Genomic DNA, 18,363 nt, shown 5'->3' with positions numbered 1-18,363 from the left:
AAAGATTTCTTGATCACGGCAAAATGTATTCCCTATGAAACTTATTATGTTAAATCTCTCTGGCAGACTGAATATAAGCTTGGAGCTTGCATGAGACTGCCTTTGCAGGTAGTGTGGTATAGGGATGAGGTTTTACGGTTTAATCGGGAATAATTAAACATGTTCACGCTGTTGGTCAAGGTACTGAAGACCTGTTTTTCTACCACTGACCCTGAATCACTTGTTGTCATAACCTCATACATACGTTGTCATGTGAAATGAATGCTGAGGATGAAAACATGCTAAAATGGATTCACAGTTCAGATTCCTCATAGTTCACATACATGGTTCAGACTCAGTTACAGGTGTAAGTTAGTTCACAAGCGTTCTGAGCTAGAGTAGGAAAAAGTTATCCCAAGGAAGGTACTAAACTTGTTTTATTTTGTTGTTCATGGTGGATTTTTTTTTTTTCTCTAGATGTTGCAATTTTTAAAAAATAATCAAATATTTTTATAATTTGAAATGTTTGGGCTTTGGGCATCTTAACTTCTGTCAAGTTTTTGGCTACCCCAGACTCTAAGATACCACCTTATTGCTCTCTACAGCTACCTGAAAGGAGGTTTAGCAAGGTGGAGGTTGGTCTCTTCTCCCAGGTAACAAGCATTAGGACAGAGGAAATGGCCTCAAGTTGCACCAGGGGAGGTTTAGATTGGATATTAGGAACAATTTTTTCACCTGAAGGGTTGTCAGGCATTAGAACAGGCTGCCCAGGGAAATGATTGAGTCACCATCCCCAGAGGTATTTAAAAGACTTGTAGATGTGGCGCTGAGGGACATGGTTTAGTGGTGGGCTTGGCAGTGCTGGGATAACATTTGGACTCTATGATCTTCAACGTCCTTTCCAACCTAAACGATTCTATGATTTTAGGATTCCTCCTCTTGTTGGCTCACCTGGGAGAAGAGAAAGACAGTGTTACATTTCCTTGTTTTATCCGGTCGCAGGGCATTAAATAGAGCCCAGGAGGACTTGGGAAGCAGCAAGGTGCTCAGGATGTGAAGATTTGTGAAAAGAAGTTTATTTGTGTACTCCTTTTGTTTGAAAGGTCTCTCCATTGCTGTGCTCCACTGACACTGTTGAAAGAGATGAACCAATGGAAGTAAGTGGAAATTGTTGGTGAGAGGTGAACTCGAGAGAGGCGATTCTGAACTTTTAAGGGTTTCACATGTAACGGTTCTATAGGACTAACGTCAGTTTGGTAACTGGTACAACTTAAAGGATTGTCCTGGGCCTCAGTGCTCAGAACTTGGCCAGGTACTATTCTATAGGGTTCATCTTACCAATTCTGGACAGGCTAGTCAGTCACCTTGAATGTGAGTACTTACAGAAATAACCTTTACTTGTTTTTTGTTGTTTCACTTTTTTATTTTTTTCTATTTGTAAAAAATATTTTTTTCCATTAAAAAAATTAAAATTACTATCAAGTATTCACAGCTAACAACAAATATCCTCTGTCTCTAATAATTTTTGAAGATGATATGCTCTAAAATTTTAATTACTTTTTTAGAATAATTGCTCTTACTTTCTTTCTTGGGCTGGAAAAGCTACTATGCAACATCTTCCAGCATAGCTTTCTTGTTTTGAGGAGGATGGTGTGACTAGCAGCGTATGTTATTTTATGTGTCTAGGTTTCTAATACTTTCTTTGAGAGGTAATTGTAATGTTAGAAGATTAAATAGTCTAAGAAGCTTCCAAATTAAACAGGGGAGGAGTGGGGGACAACACACACCCACTCTCCTCCACCTGATCCTAAAAACTTGAGCCTTCTTATGGCAGTGGTTTTGGTGTTGCGAAGTTTTTATGAAACTTACACAAATGTTAAGAAGTGTGAAGCTTTATCATTAAATAGAATGCTCATGCACGTGGAAATTATTACATGTGTTCATCTTGATTTCAGAAATTTAATTTATGCCATGGATATCTAACTGTTAGATATGTTGTATCAAAGTAGTCTGCATAATTGGCCGCTGACTCTCCTTTCATGCTATTTCATTGTCTGTAAAGAGAGTGTATGAAAGCAGGTTGTATATTTTTTGTTCTTTTTAAAACAACTGGTATTATGTGAAATGTGTCTTGCTTGCATCGATAGTTTCAGCAGCCTAGGAAGAATGAATCTGGTAAGCCAAGCTACTTACAAATTAAATGGACTCTAAACATATCGTGTATGTCCACCTTTGGCCTCCATGATTTAATATATTTGCTTTTTATAGTTTTCTATAAATGGAAACAGTTTTCCTTTTGCATTCGTTTTCTGTATATCTGAACTTGCATTTTGGGTTTGCTTTCTGCTTTTCAAACTGCTACAGTTACTGGCTTAATTAATATTTTAATGAATGATGAGTGAGCTTGTAGCTGTGCTTTGGCGGTTCTAGCAGTTCCCAGGAGCTGGTTTAAAACAACCAGCTTGAATGACTCAAAGTTCATTGATATCCGTTGTCATACTAATAATGTTAGGAAAGCTTCATGTATTATTGAGTGATCTTGTGAATGCTGTACGTGAAAATGTGTTGTGAATCGTAAATTGCTGCTTAGTGCACATTAATATGGATTGATTCTGTTTGGTTTGCACTAAATAATTCATGTTTCCCAAATGGTTCTTATTTTTAATAGAAAAAAATCCACTTGAACACAGCAGACTGTATTTTTCAGCTCTCACTAGGTGTGTGGATCACATGGTAGGAATGGTACATGCATTTCTCTAGCAACCTACCCTTTTCTTTTTTTTTTTTGGTGTAGTTGTTTAATAACACCTGGTTCAGAGTATAAGTATTTGCAAGAGACCTCTGTATTAAATTTCTAAACTCGGTCTCACAGGCACTTTAGTGCTGGAAGTTTAGATTTACTTTGCTTTAACTATCTCATACCTATTGAAACAGAATAGCATATGCTTCTGTCTCTGAGAGTGCTGGGAAACTGTGATTTGTATTACGACCTTTCAGATAGAGCACATCTTGACTGAATGGTGCTACATATGCTAAATGCAAAGATAACAAATGCTTGTCTCCAAGATCAAATCTTGTCTTACAACTTTAGTATTTGTATAAATACTTCCTAAGCTACTTGTGCTATTTATCTTGGAGTTCTTAAATCAGTTACTTGTAACCCTTTATTTTTAGTATTGTTATAGTATCGGCATGCCTTTCAGGATGTAAAGGGCTGAATACTTTTGTTTAAGTAGTGTGTGTTACATGTGTTTTCTGACTTCTGAAGTGCTGCGCTGTCTGGGGAGATAGCGAGTAAATCAGCAATTGTGAGTGAGAACTTGCGTCTAATTCTTTGTCTGCTAAGTTGGTTTACCTATTTTAAAATTAAGCTTTACCTTTAAAATAAAAAAGGGCAAAAGCTCAATTACAGTAGCTGTTGATGTGGTATGTCTGGGTTGCATGCTCTACTAAGACACATTTGTTCCCTTTATTGACAGCCAAGTTAATGTTTCTGTCAGAACCCCACTATCATGTGCTACCAGGCTGCGTGAGATCAGCCTTGGTGAAATTGTATTAGACCGAGTTGTATTTGACAGGTAGTATGACTTGTTTGTGTCTCCCTCAGCCAATCTTTACAAGCTAAGCATTTGGAAAATTTTTTTTTTTTTTTAAGCTTAAAATATGCATGTGTTAGGAATAAAAGCCCACCAACTGCACGTAATGCATTTGGCTGCCCTTCCTGAAGGAGCAACGTAATCTGTTTTATTCCAAAGCTCAGGTAGCAGTTGGTTTTGGGTTTTTTTCTGATAATGATTTGTCCTCTCCTCCCCTGCATTGTGAAGGGAGCTTCACTGTGTGATCTCCGTTCCCTTAGCTATCACCAAACCTTTTTTGTAGGGACAAAATTTGCAGGTCGGTTTAGCTGGGTGTGGAAGCTGGTAGGTAGTAATGTTTTTACAGAGGTTACTTCCAGTAACAGTACTCTCCAGCGTTCATCCAGCAAGCACTGCTGCCCATTTGATAAACTATGTGAAATCCAGTGCTGGCACATCATTTTCCATCACCTTATGTCATCTGTGTGAGACAAAAGAGCCCTGATCATGAGATATCTGGGCTTGGCATATGCTTGGCATTAGCGTATTTAATGTTGCAGTAAAACAAAATCCCTTGTTCTCTGCTCTCACAAGAGTGTCAGTCAGACCTGTTTAACTATCGCCAGGTTTTTGTGGCGAAAAACTGTAGCCACAATGTTATTCTAACTGCTGCCATTGGAACGAAGAGACTGGGATAAGATCTGCGGTTTTGCAGGTACCGTGGGGCTGTCTGGACGCTGAATCATTAGTCTTACGATGTCCCTGAATAACTAACTAGCTGGGTCATTAAACTTTATTGTGTCCAATATTTCTATAAAGTTTCTGCCTGGGTGACTGTCTTTAATGGACAGGTTCTTAATTACACACATATCTCTACAGAACCATTGAGGCCAAGGACACAGCAGAGTTAAGAAAAGGGGTTGGGTACTTGCGTGGCTAATGCTGTTTTTTGTCTTACAGAAATTTTGAAAATCCTTTTTGCTGGTGAGCTTATGCACTTCGTAGTATGTCAGTCTTTAACACTGACTAGAACAAAATTTTCCTTTGAGTGAGTTATTCCATAACTTTCTTCATCATGAGGAAACCGTGGTTTCTGCTATCATTCTTCAGTATGTGTGATTTTCATTATATGTATGTACACATACAGATGTAGCTGGCAATCAGTTGCTCTAGTCCAGTATAATTTCTGCTTTAGTATAATTGGTGTCCAAGAGTGTTGACAAGTCTAGGTCATTAAGCAAAAATATAATTAAGATCTTGGGAGTTCTTTTGTAGGGAATTAAGCAGCAGGCTTTCAGGGTATCCTGTGTTTGAGCATCTCGGTTGTAGTTAATGTAGGGCATAGGAAGAGAGGGAGCAATTGCAGTAGGGCAAAAATTGAATTACCAAGACTGTAGCACGTTTTCTTTTTTGTTTGGAGAAATGAGCAGCAAGCCAAAACTACTGGCTCTTTTGGTCTTTTTTTGCGATCACATTTATTACCTCTCTTTAAACACACACGCCCCATGTTCCCATTTTTTTTAAGCTATGAATATAGGGAGATGCTGAGTTCATAAGTGTCAAAAACTTTTGGCAATCAAGCTATATGTGGTTTATACATTTGTACACCTTTTTGTAAGGCATCATTGTAGATCATTATCATGAGGCATGTTGTTTGTTGCAAAATTAATTTTAAAAAGAAAAATTCTATATTGGGGAAGTCTGTAATTTCTTATTTCCTCTTTGCTGCTACCAAGAGAATAACGGGAGTGATAAACTGCAAGACAAGCCTTTTAAAAGCTTTGCTTTAGTGGGAAAGGGAGGGGAATTCAAATGTGTGATAAAGATCACAGGTAACATAAAATCCACCGATAGTTGTCATTCCGTGGTGGTGGTGTGTATTTTCAGGAATTATTAGGGTGTCTGTGCCTATTCATTACATATGGTTCCCACTGTTGTGGGGGAAGTGTTGATACTAACAAGGAGAATAGTGTTTTTGACAGTCTTCCTAAAAAGAATTTAAAAAAATTGAAATCTGGCCTGCATATGTAGTTGATTTTTACAAGTTTTTTACAGTGTTAGAAATTGCAGGATCAAATTTATGATGCATATGTTCTCCTGATTACCAAATGTTCCGAAAATAGTTCACTTGTCTGAGAGTAGCCATATGAAATTCTGCATCCAATTCTGAGTTTGGATGCTAAGGCTTGGTGTAACTCTTCAGCTGTTACTCCATACATAATTAGCAAAACAGCATTCTACTGGAAACTTTAGTACTTGTCTTGCATGTTGGAAACCATGTGAATTAAAATCAAAGTAACCCCACAGATCACAACAGTCTTGCACTGAAAGGGCTGTGTTGGAGGATTTGGTTGGTTGTAATGTGTTGTTCAGGAAGCCCAGCAAAGCCAACCTGCTGGAGGAGATGGAACATTCTCATGATATAACACTGTACGAAAGCTCAAACTGCAGCAGATTTCTGACTGTTAAAATTCTGTGCGTGCATATGTATGTGTGTATGTATAGGTTTTGGTTAACCATACTTTGGTCCTTTGGTAACTGGCTCAATCTCGGGAACTTTTAAGCATCATATCACAGAAAGATGACTCATAGACTTACAGACCAGTTTTTATTGGAAGAGAGCCTAAATGTCACCTGCCCCCACCTCCTCCTCAGAGCAGGGCCAGCCTGTGTCCCCTTGCTCAGAGCATCGTCCAGGTGAATTTTCAAGGTCTATGAGACTGAAGTCTTTGCACCCTCTCTGGGCAACTTGTTGCAGAGTTTAATTGGTCTCATTGGAAACGTTTTACTTCCACTATGTTGGAATTTCCTTGGCTGCAACTTGTGGCTGTTTCCTTGTGCCTGTTGCCTGTACGCCTGCAAGAAGGGTCTGGTTCTGTTCTCACTGAAAGTGCCCACGCACGTGCGCAGGTTTGCATGTGTGACGTGTGAATGTGACCTTACCCTCGCTAACTTTTCCTACTTTTGGTTTTCTTCTTCTGTTTGCCTAGCTCAGCTGTGGCTTTGCTGAGGTCTGGTGACAGAAATGTGTAGCAGGTTTATGAAATGAAACATTTTTCTCACATGCTTTGTCTTTGACCTGGTTTTGAAAAAGTTTTGAGAAGCAGTGGACATACAGATGAAATTCCCAATGGTCGTCTCAGAAAAGCAGTGTTATTGTAGTACAGCTGCGGAGAACATCAAATATGTTGAATATTCTTTAGCTTGTTTTCCTTTTTTTGAATTTCAAATTAATGAGCTAGTGAAATCTTCTTAGATCTTTACTGGGATCAGAAGGTTTCTTATTGTGAACTTCCAGAACACGTGTCTAAGAAATGCAGTGATATGTGCTATGTAAAAACATTTCATATGTTTGAGTGGAGCCAGTTTTGCGCTGCTGCAAGAGCAGCCACGCAGAAGCGTGCAGTTCTTGAAACCATGGTGGAGTTACTTCACATCAGAAAAATACGCCCTGTGGGACTTTTGAGGAAGTGAAGGAGGGAGAGAAGGAAAGGCTGAATTCCAAATGCAGATTCAAGTGTTGCTTTTCATATTGACAGATTGAAGAGGCTTTTTGTTTCTTGTCTCTGTTCTTATATATGAACATTTATCTTTATTCTTCCCTGTGAGTCTTCAGTTTTCTGGAATACTGACTGCAGAACTCCTGTGTTAAAGTAACTGTTGGAAACCTTTCCACAGTACTCTGGCGTTAATTATTTCTAGAATTTCAATGAAATGGGAAGATGATTCAATGAACTTGAATTTTGCATTAGCAATACTCTGCCTTATATGCTTATCTATTATCTGTCCATCTGGCAGCTCACATGCTTGTTGGCAGAAGTGCTTTTGTTTCCTTTCTTGAACATTTCTGGCATTGAGTGTATAAACAAGCAGCACTTCTTTCTTCATTTATAATTCAGTATGAAATTCTGAACATTATTAGTTAATTAATATTAAATATGGTGAATTCTTGCTAGTGCGAGTATAATGCTCCGAATTGAAGCATATGGAGTGGTACTACCTCCTCGGAGTGAGAAGTTGGCAGATTGAGATCCATCTGTCAGCTGACACACGCACCAGTGCACGTCTCTGAGTTTACAGTGAGGCAGTGCAGACTGCCAAGAGAAACTGTGAGAGGGGCTGAAAACTTCGACAATCGTGGCATATTTGGGGGGAGGGCAAGGGGGAGAATTGCTTTCCCCTCCCCAATTTGATAGATGCTTAAAAAATTTACAGAATCTTCATCTGACAAAATGTGCTGGCTTTTGGTTGCAAAATTAATTTGTTAATATTCAGCTCTGAGCTTACCAGTGTGATTATCTACAGCCTGTCATTTTTTTGCTCATATTACTTACTGGGAAGGCCCCAGGTGTCTACAGGCATCCAGAAAGCACGCTCCCTTGCTGGGGGAGAAGTTGAATTGCTGTCGACTTCAGCCACTCTGATGTGATAGCCCGTTGTGCCAGATAGGCAGCGTAACCCAGATGCTGCGCTGGGGTGTGCAGGAAAATGCCTGGCAATATCTGGTATGTCAGAGATACCTGATGCTCACAGACATAGAGCTGCAAGAAACTAGGCTGAGAAAACAACCCTGTTTCCTCTGGATCTACTGGGCTTTCAAGTGTACAGGTACACATTCATCAAGTAGCAACTCCTAAAGCATTTAAACAGATTATCTCATTTCATTTAGCGGGGGATGGAAGTATGTGGTGTGATCAGCCATTTAGTACATTCCCAAAAGACATCTGAAAGCCTCTAGGCTTTCAGAGCTAACTCTCCTGTTTAATGTTAACTCAAATGAAATGTTATGTTCTCGGAACTGGCCAGAGAAACGTGGACCTTCTGAAGTCTTTTTCTCAGTATGGATAAGATTTGAAGTGGTGTTAGTTGAATTGGTTTTGAGTATCCTCTTCCAAACAATTGTTTTGTGGATACTTCAGAGAAAGAAATGAATCCACAGGCTTATACAGCTTCTTCATAGTAAAAACAGACATAAGTCTAAGCTTGGAATTCCCACCTCTCCCCCCCAGATATGCAAATCTTACCAGTTTATTTTCTATTTTGTCTGCAGAAAAACATCTTGCACAAACTCCACAGTAAGTTGAAACTTCTGTTTCTTGCATTTATTTTGTGATGCTTTGTGGCTTCCTGTTGTTGTGGGAAAGTGGCACTAAAGTAATCCATAGCGTGACTGGGGGGGACCTGTCATAAACGGCAGACTCCTTAACTTAGCTGAGTGTTGCTCATTTTTAACAGAAGTTTTATATTTATGGCATTCTGTTCTCAGAGAAAACTGCTGGCAAATGTTGCTATTACAGCTTTAGCTTTGGTGTAAATGAACGGTCTTTTCCTCTTGTCACTTTTTAATTTCTAACGGTCAGATTACACAGGAGTGAAACACAGTTTCTCTCTCTCTCTGCTGTCGGAAGCAGTGACGGAAAAATGGCAAGCTGTTAGCTCAGTGCTCCCTGGAAGTGCTGCCCCTCCACCTCAGCGGTGAATGTTTATGTTTTTATTTAATTAAAGGCATTCAGGTAATTATATTAATGCTGTATTGTATGAGGATGGTTGGCTTTGGGTGAGGTTGCCTTCCTTGTGAAAAAGTTGTGATTGATTCATAAACCAAAATGTGTTTTAAAGGCTTGTAAAGCCCAGTAAGCATAATTTACATGCAACATCCTATTTGAAACTTAAATTCATCTCTAATACCTGGAGAAGCAGGTTAAAATACCTGCTGATGGTTTGCCTGACCTATACCTGCTACGGTTTGTGCCTTTTAAGACAGAATTTCTGCAAGTTGAAGGGGAGGAGGGAAATTGAGGCTTAAATTTTCCTTTTGTTTAAAAAATAATTTTTGAAATAAGAGCCTAAATAATTATTTTTGAAGACTATATTGAAGGAGCTGGTGAGTGACACCGAAACGTGGATAGAAGAAGGAAGTAAACCCCATCGTTAGTGGAAAGGTTTTCCATTACCCTGTTATCTTTGGTTTGTCTTTGGGATATATAAGGAATTAGTATCTTGCAGCTGTAACAGAAAATAAGTCTGCATTGCAGCATGAGGCCAGGTCAGGCAAAAGCGAGGCTGCCACAGCTCCCTGCCCCAAGTCTGACCTCTGTTAGGGCTGAGCACGTGTTCCCAGTAGGGAAAAAGATTTTCTTGCCCAGAAACAGTTAGAACTGGAATTTCCTAAAGATAGGACAAGCTGCAGACCACACAGTGCTACGTATGAGCAACTTTTTATCCCCTTATCCCTCTGTTTTCACACACTTGTTCCTCCATGAGTCATCTAGATCCTTCCTCTTCCCTGCTTTTGGTTCCTCCCCTAAACAACCTGTAGTAAGTCTTGTGCAATCACCAAACACTTTTCCCCTGCATCCCGTAGTGGTCCCATGCCCTGATGCACTGACCACCTTCGTCCCAAAGGTGCTCCAGAGCCGGCTCCCCAGGATGGGTGTCAGCCCTGGCTGGTGGAACTGAGGCTCTACTGGGACAGCTGTCCCTGCCTCCCTGTGATCTGTTCCTTCATCTGCCGTCGGGTCCTGCTCCTCCGCGCTTGTGGCGATGGACCTGGGAGTAGCTGGGCAGGCTGTGAGAGGAGCCTTCTATCAGATAACTGAACACTTTTATAGTATAATGTGTTTCAAAATTGAAATAGTCAATTTTATGTATTTTTTTGTTGTTGTATAGTTGGCAGTAATTTTAATACTGGATTATTTTTTTTAAATAGTTTTTAATATGTTAACGAGTATCAACCTTTTTGTGAAGGAATTATCTGACTGAAAAAATCTGCACTGCTTTCCTTTTGCAATTCAGTTTGCCCACAAAGGTCTTATTTGTCATCCATAAAATAAATATACTTGATTAGAGGATATATTTGTCCTGTTACTAATGAACTTGATTTATTCCTGATATTATAGATTGCCCCTATATTGTGAGAATACTTTCCAATTTGACTTTTGCTCTCCAGTGAGCAAAAGAAACGGTCTTTTGTAATTCCTGCTTTCCTATCGGAAATTAAATTTTCTGGATGGGCGGTCATAAAAGCTAAGGCCAATGACATAGTGGTTGGTAATATATTATTTTTTCATGTGAGGTGTGTTGACAGTCAGACGAGGGATCTGTAAGAACGTGAAGGTGACGGAAGGGAGCCGGTTTCTTTAAAAATGTATCCTTAGAGATTGATAAAGTGAAATGCAGCTGTGTAAGATCTAATTTATCAAAGAATGTAATGTTTCTGAAAGATGATTTGCTTTCATTTTTCTATATTTTTGTTGCTTTGAGAGTTGCTGATTGATTTCAATTATATTTTTTTTTCTTAGTAAAACGCTTCAGAGAACCAAAGCATGAAAGACGTCCCTGGAGGATATGGTATGCTGCATGCTTTATTCTTAAATTTGTTGTTTCGTGCATGTTTTAGAAACGGAGGAAATAATTGTTTGCATATGATGATTTAAAAAAAAAAAAAATGATGGCAAGAAATTGGTGACTGACAGCGAGGAACAAAAAAGGCTACCAAAATACATGAGCCAACAAAAAGTTCTCTTCTGTGTGTTTCCCTGCTAGTTCTTTTCACTAAACACTTCCAAGTATCTCTCTGAAGGTGTACATTTAGACATAAGCTTGTGCTTGCTCCTGAAGACGGGAACTTAGCAGTTGCCCCAAGATGCATCTGAATGTCTACAAACTTACAGAAGCTTATAGGAAGCTCTTGGCTGGGCTTAAACAAAATTCCATGTTCTGTAGCTATGTATATTATTGAAAGCAGTATGGTAAAAGATAAAAATAAAAAAGGCATAAAATAGCACAATCTTTTTTTATTACTTTTAAAAAGTTGTTGGCTTGTAGCAATGCCAACGTAACCTGTACTAGTTTTGAGACTGATGTAAACATTAAGCTGTCATTCCAGCTGTTGAAGACTTCAGTGGTTTAAATTACTCTCATACAATGCTGCTTTTCAGAACTAATCCTGACCTTTATTTTAGCGAAAAAATAAATACAAAATCTTCGTGTACTACAGTCTACCTCAGCCTGAAGTTCTGAGAAGTGCAGTGATAGCCCTTAATTTTTAAGCAAAGAATCTTGTTCTGGGACTTGAGTACTGTTATTTACAGTATGGTGTACTGATTAGATAAGTAACTCACTGGCTTCCTGCCTCATCTTCAACACTCTGCTCTCAATGTCAAGCCATGAATGCAGAAGAATAAAGTTGTCAGGGAGGGGAGATGAATTCAGGTATACAATGTTGCTTGAATCTGTTGGGTTGTTGGGATCCTTTTAGACATGGAATCAACAAGCAGAAGGGCTGTTGGTCTGTATAAAGAACACACTTGCCTACAGAATACATTTGACACCATTCCTATATTTAACATTTAATGAAACATTCACTGGAAGTTCTGCTTTTGTGCAAAGGATGACTGTAGAAGAACGGTAAGGGCTAGAGTCACTAATGAATCAGTACCTAGGTGGTTTTTTTTTTATATTTTCCCTGTAAGTAGCACTGTTTTCTCTCTGTCATCTGCTTTGGAGATAATGCTTTCAAGGTTTTAATTCTTTTGCAGTGTGGTCTAAGCTGTTGTACTACAGATAAAATTCAGTGAGGCCATTTCATGCTTTCAGGTGAAAAATATGTTGGCTTTTTAGTGAAATACTGTAGATAAAGGACTCATTTGCCAGCTATTAAATTGTTCACCAACAAGCATGTGATGAGAATTTCATTTCTGCCTGTACCATAAACTTGCTAAAAATGAATAAACATGAAAGGACTGAAATATCTGCTGCGGCTGGGATACTCATTGTTTACAGGAGGTTATTAAAGACTTAGCTAGATTTTGTGAAGTTTAGCTCTTTGGTAATGCACATGATACCAAGAGGATATCCCAAGACTTCGACATGACAGTGCTAAGGGTTCAAGTTAGCATTTGGTTTACTGTTAGCAATACCCATGGAAAAAAGGGGCAGAATTTAAAATTAAACATTGCTAAGTAAGCTAAATACCATGACTCTTTATCATTCTGGTGTTCTTATTTGAAGATTAAGTGAATAATTGAGATGGAATTTTAATTAAAATAAATTTGCAATGTCTGATTGTGGTGTAAACAGTTTTGTGTGTCTTAAATCTGTTTTTACTCTATACAGGTTTTTAGATACTTCCAAGCAAGCCATAGGGATGTTGTTCATCCACTTTGCAAATGTCTATTTATCAGACCTTACAGAAGAAGACCCTTGTTCACTGTGAGTGTTTAATTTCAAAATGATTGGTCTTTATGGAAGTTCTGCATTTGAGTTTAATGGTGTACATTGATGATAATGCAAGATAAACCTGAGAAACCAATTTTCATGGTAAAAATCAATCACTTTCAAAAACCTTTAAGCTTAGTTGATCAAGTATCGGAGTTTCTACTCTTTTAGTTCATGCCTAGCAGGGCCTGGGAAAGTGTTTTCTGGGCTGTGTATAGATATTTTAGACTGAGGATAAACTCTTACTACTTCTCCCTCTCCAATTAATAAACAAGGACTTAGGATAAACATTGTAATACAAGGCTGTTTACTGAAGGCGGTGCTAGGGATCAAAGGAAATTAATAGAAGGTTGTGTACGCTGAGCACCAGCTGCACTGTTCACTGCAGCGGGGGGGTTCATATACAGTCCTGTTGCTTTCAGGCATATTTAGCAAAATAACAAGTCGTTCACGGTTGTATTTTCTTCTAAAACCTACATTAGCTACTGCAGTATTATTTTCATTTTGGTAAAAACAGGAAATCTTGCTCGGTACCCAGGCAGTTAGTACAAAAATTAATTTTGCAATGTCACGCTTGGAGAAGTGTGACTAAGTAGATAAGCATTTCACTGTAGTGTGTTAAACCTGAAGATTTTATGACTAAGACCCTGTCATGCTCTTTACAGGAGCTCCTGAAGCAAATGGCAGTTGTTTGGGTTTGTTCTTGATAGGGCTCATGCTCGAAGAAGCTTACACATTCCTGGTAATAGAAGCTGTGAAATTGTTTTTAAAAGCCTAGTAATTTCCCCTTTAAAACCAATCCAGTTCCTCCAGTGGCACCTGCTCACTGTTGTCCTTTGGTAAACAAAGGCATTGCGCAGCTCAAGGAATATGCTTGTGTTGCTTCACAAACCTGTTTTATAACCCTCATTCCTCCTTGGTTTCTTCTGTGTTCCTACATGCTATAAATGTGCAAGTAAAACACTAGTTTGCTCTTCCCACCACAAAGCATTTTGGTAGAGAAAATGCACTTATTTTAACACACTTAACTGTAAAGTTCAGGTTATAATTGTGACAGTTTCAATAATTCCAGGCGTCATTGGTAGGATTTTTCCTTGCGTACTGATTTAAGAATTTCACAATAGATTTAATAACTGGCAGGTGTAAATTGCTTTCATTCCATTTTTATATATTTAAGTATATATTCAAGTAAGCTAACCAAAGCGTGACTAAAATTGTTAGTGTTTAAATCTAAAACTGTTGTGGTTTAACCCCAGCCAGTAGCCAAGTACCATGCAGCCGCTCGCTTACTCCCCCTCTGCCCCTGAGAGATGGGGAGGAGGATTGGGAAGGAACGTGCAATTGAGGGTTGAGATAAGAACAATTTAATAATTGGGGGGGGGCAGGAATAAAAACAATAATTTTAATAATTTTAATGAAAAGGAAGGAGAAGGGGAGAGCAACAAAATCCAAAGGGAAGGGAGCTAAGAAAACAGGTGATGCACCATACAATTGCTTGCCACCTGCTGACCGATGCCCAGTGGGTCCCGGAGCAGTGGTCAGCAGCCCCAGTCAACCCCTCCCAGTTTACAGGGTGTTCTGTGGTATGAAATAGCTCCTCCAGCCATCCTGGCTGTACCCTCTCCCAGTTTCTTGTGCCCCTCCAGCCCTCTGGCTGTCAAGGGCTGAGAAACTTGAGAAGTCCTTGACTTAGTACTAACATGACCCAGCAACAACTATAAAAGCATCAATGTGTCATCAACGTTATTCTCACACCAAATCCAAAACACAGCATTGTACCAGCTACTAAGAAGGGAATTAACTCTATCCCAGCTGAAACCAGAGCCAGAAGCTCAACAGTTTATTACAGTATTTTAAAATGAAAAGGAACTTTGTGCTGTGTACCAGGTTTTCAAAATAAAGGGTTTGCTAACATGTGCGCTCTCCTCTACATGTTTTAATATAGTCTACATACATTTTTAATACCACTTTTCATACAAGTGTAACATGACGCAAAACAAGTAAGAGGGTGTGGTGTAGAGAACTGTTATTCACTGTTCTCGGGATAATAAAAATCACAGTGTGGAGCTCTGTAATTTCTGGGGCAATGATGCAGGCCCTCCCTGTTAGCAGAAAGAAATAGCGTGTAGTATTGATCAAAGCCACTTGCCCTTTCTTGGGAAACATAGATCTTAAGTGTGTGAGTGGGTCAAAATTAGTGAGTAAAAGCAACATTTCTATCTGTGACTTTAATAATAATTTTACTCAGGAAGTTCAAACACGGATAGTTTTCTCTTCTTTCCTGTTTTGTAGTTTGAGTTATTTTCAGAACAAAACCAGAAAAAGGTAGTTTTAGAAAACATTGTGGTTCAAAGCTTGGAAAGAACTACAGTTGGAAGTTGCCAGTTGTTTGGGAATGTAGTGCTGCAACTCGGGCAGGTGTGTGATCCTATCACAGCTGATAAAGCATCTGTTAAAACACCTTGACAGATGGGTGTTTTTTTGAAGAATTTTAAATAGAAAAAGCAAACAGCACTCTTCTCCTGTGGTGCAAGGTACTCAGCTGGCTGTATGCCGTGCACCGGGAGGTCTGTGTGAAGCCCAGCCTTTTCCTCGCTGAACGCTCAGCCAGATCCATTTCTCCGGTAGTGGCAGGTGTTGGGTTTTTGTTGGTGGTGCTGGTGCACCGGTTACACATGGGCAGGGCTGATGCTGCGCATCACATGAGCACGTTGCCTACATGTAGTGAGCCTGATGCGCTTGGGAATGTCAGGCGTACTCGGCTTGTGTTGTGAGCTGCAATTTGATGTGAAATAGGTGTTGGCATAGCTCTGCTCCCTGCTCCTGACGGCTGCCTTCCTGCAGACTTACAGCAGCCTCTTGTGGCCTTAAAATGACTTGTGTAGGCTTGTAATTGCTGAGTTCCCTCTGCCAAGCACTAAACCTTGATTTTAATGTTTGTCTAGTACCAAGTTCATTAAAACTCTAATCTGACACACAGCTATTAGAAAATAACTATTTTTAAAAAAGTTTATGTGTAAGTCTTGGCTGAAACAAGGCATTATCTGTTTCATTTTTTGGTTTTGAGCTGCTCTTGAATGGGATTTTGAGGGTTAGAACAGCTTTTCCTTTACTGTTTTGAATGCACGCATTCGGTCTTTGCTTTCCGCTTTCTGATACTATTTTGTCCATGTGGATTTGTCGCCACAGCCAGCCGAAGCCCACAGGTCTCTGATTTGTATTTTTATCCCTGCAGATAAGTTCCTATAGACTCTAGAGTTTACCGTAAGCGTTTGGAATTACGAAGTAAGAATCTCAGTGACAGGGATTTGCTATGTGTCTCTTAGTGGGCTCTTTCTCAGCTGCTGGTTTCTTCAGCTAAAATCAGTGATAGTAAATAAACAAAAGCGACTAACAAAATGGTCTGATTTTTAGCTGTGCCATTTAACGAACCTAAGAATTAATTTGAAACCCATATTAATCTCTGGTTTCTTGAAACATAGGTAAGATCCCAGAAGCTCCTCTTGAAACAAACTAGTAGTGCAGCAGTTGTGTGTCCATTTGAGGGGTAGTTAGTTGGATTTTGTTTCTGGGAAGGCTTGTTCCTGATTGTTTCAAATGTTTATTGGACAAGAACTGAAGTGCAAGAAAGTAAACTACTTTTCTCCCTGACACTAAGTAAGCTGAAATTTGGCCCGAGATAGTGACTGTACCCTATAGGCATGATAGGCTAGGAGAGGGCTCCCTCAAGCAAGAAAAATTCTCTAGTTGTGTCTTTTCCCATCAGTATGAGAGTGTTTGGGATTGAAATTTTTACCTTCAAATTCTTTGAGGTGTCTGTAGCTTTTCTTTTTATTCTTTTTCCTTTTATTCCTTCGGGTTTATTCAAATACAGGTTTTCCATGCAGAATGAACTAAGCAATGGGAAAAAAGGAAATCTAGTTTTAATTTAAACAAGTAAAGCAAATAAAATGAGTATTGGAGTTTTATATAGAGTAATGTACATGCACACACCAGAGTTCCTGAAAATACAGGCAGAAACAAAATATTAAGACTCTTCTAAAACTATTTAAATTATAGGCTATGTAATTACAGAAGTGAGGAAATGACTATTCTCAGTACTCCGGCTTCTCAACATATATACAGATCTTTTATCAGTCGTGGTGTTAAAATACACAACTTGTAGAAAATGGACTCCTGCTCCTTGTTTTCTTTTACATTTTTCCTTTCAGGTACCTTATCAACTTCTTGTTAGATGCCACTTTAGGGATGCTATTGATCTACATTGGTATACGTGCAGTCAGCAGCATTGTGGAATGGCAGCAGTGGGAGTCCCTTCGCTTTGGTGAATATGGTAAATGTTTCTCTTCTTGCACTGAAATGTTTTTCAGGATAGAATCTCAGAATATTTCAGCTAGTGGTTAACTCATCTTAAAATCATTACACAATGATTATAGTGATCATTTTGATATTTCAGGTGTCATGAGGGTTCTTTTAAGCCTGTATCTTGGCATGCACCTTCTGCATTAGCTCAGTAAGTCTAAGCATTTAGTGAGTTTGGAACAACTACTTGAATATTTTTTTAGGAGCGATCGAACAAATTATGATATTGTCTGATCTCATGGTAAAAATAACAGCATGATAGATTTACTCTGAAACGCTTCTAAATACATGACAGCTGGAAGGTCATTTCCTATTAAAGCTTTGATGGAATCACATGCTGGTGCCTGAAGGTACAGGCTAAGAGCTCTGCCAGCCCTCTTTGAAGTAAACAACCACATACTTCAAGTGAAGAGAATGGCAAGGTTGTCCTCAAGTGATGTTCACTCAAACTCCTGCATGTAAGGCTTGTATCATTGATGAAAAATGCTCATATCTTTTGTACAGGCTAAGGGATAGACTAGTGAAATCACTTTTACATGGAGTTGTTTTGTCTTCCATTACATTAGCCACAGAAGGTGACTGATCTGCAGCAACTGCAGATTTGTGGGTGCAGTTGAGCATCATACATACCCAACATCAACATTTAATTCTGTTCAACCTGTTATCTTCATATTGCTTAGTCTGGCTGGTTGGGAATGGAAGTTCTGTATAGAAGCTAAAAATTACATTTGAAGCTCCTTGAGATAGGAATGAGAGGTGAGGTTGCCTTGTAAGAGAGATATGGCTCTTCATCAGAGAGAACAAACCAACCCTGTGGTTTCGGGGTGGGGAAAGTTAAAATAACGTTTTCCTAACAAAGTAAAACCTTTCATAGCAGTTTTGTAATTATCATTGGTAGGTTTTTTTTTTTGGTTTTCTAGGTTTCTTTGTTTTATGATGACAAACACCTGTCTTAGGAGAAATAACTGCCTATACCATTAGGGCATTTTTTTTTTGTTAGATTTGTGTAGATTTAATGTGTATCCTGTAGGATATGGTTTATGACTGTTTAATGTTTAAATCAGCACTGCCACAACCCTGTTTATTGGCTTTTTTTCCCATGTGCCACTGTCCAATATTTTCATTCTCTTCCTTGGACTGGTGCACATTTGGAGCTCTTCCCTGCTCTTCAGGGAACTGATTCAGAGGGCTAAACCATCAGAAAATTCACCATATGTAGAAAAGTAAA

At 39.0% G+C, this 18,363-nt stretch overlaps 1 protein-coding gene across 1 annotated transcript in view; it reads left to right on the top strand.

Annotated features, from left to right (window-relative positions):
* Positions 1 to 18,363, top strand: part of LOC121086814 (store-operated calcium entry regulator STIMATE) — a 38,084-nt gene that overhangs the window by 7,894 nt on the left and 11,827 nt on the right. Inside the window, exons 2-4 of the mRNA XM_040591075.1 lie at positions 10,856 to 10,904; positions 12,672 to 12,767; positions 16,985 to 17,106. Of these exons, the coding sequence (XP_040447009.1) occupies positions 10,856 to 10,904; positions 12,672 to 12,767; positions 16,985 to 17,106 (267 nt within the window). The remainder of the gene's footprint in view (positions 1 to 10,855; positions 10,905 to 12,671; positions 12,768 to 16,984; positions 17,107 to 18,363) is intronic.

This window comes from Falco naumanni, chromosome 4 (genome assembly GCF_017639655.2).
Source record: "Falco naumanni isolate bFalNau1 chromosome 4, bFalNau1.pat, whole genome shotgun sequence".
NCBI lineage: Eukaryota > Metazoa > Chordata > Aves > Falconiformes > Falconidae > Falco > Falco naumanni.
This window is presented reverse-complemented; position numbering and strand designations above follow the sequence as displayed.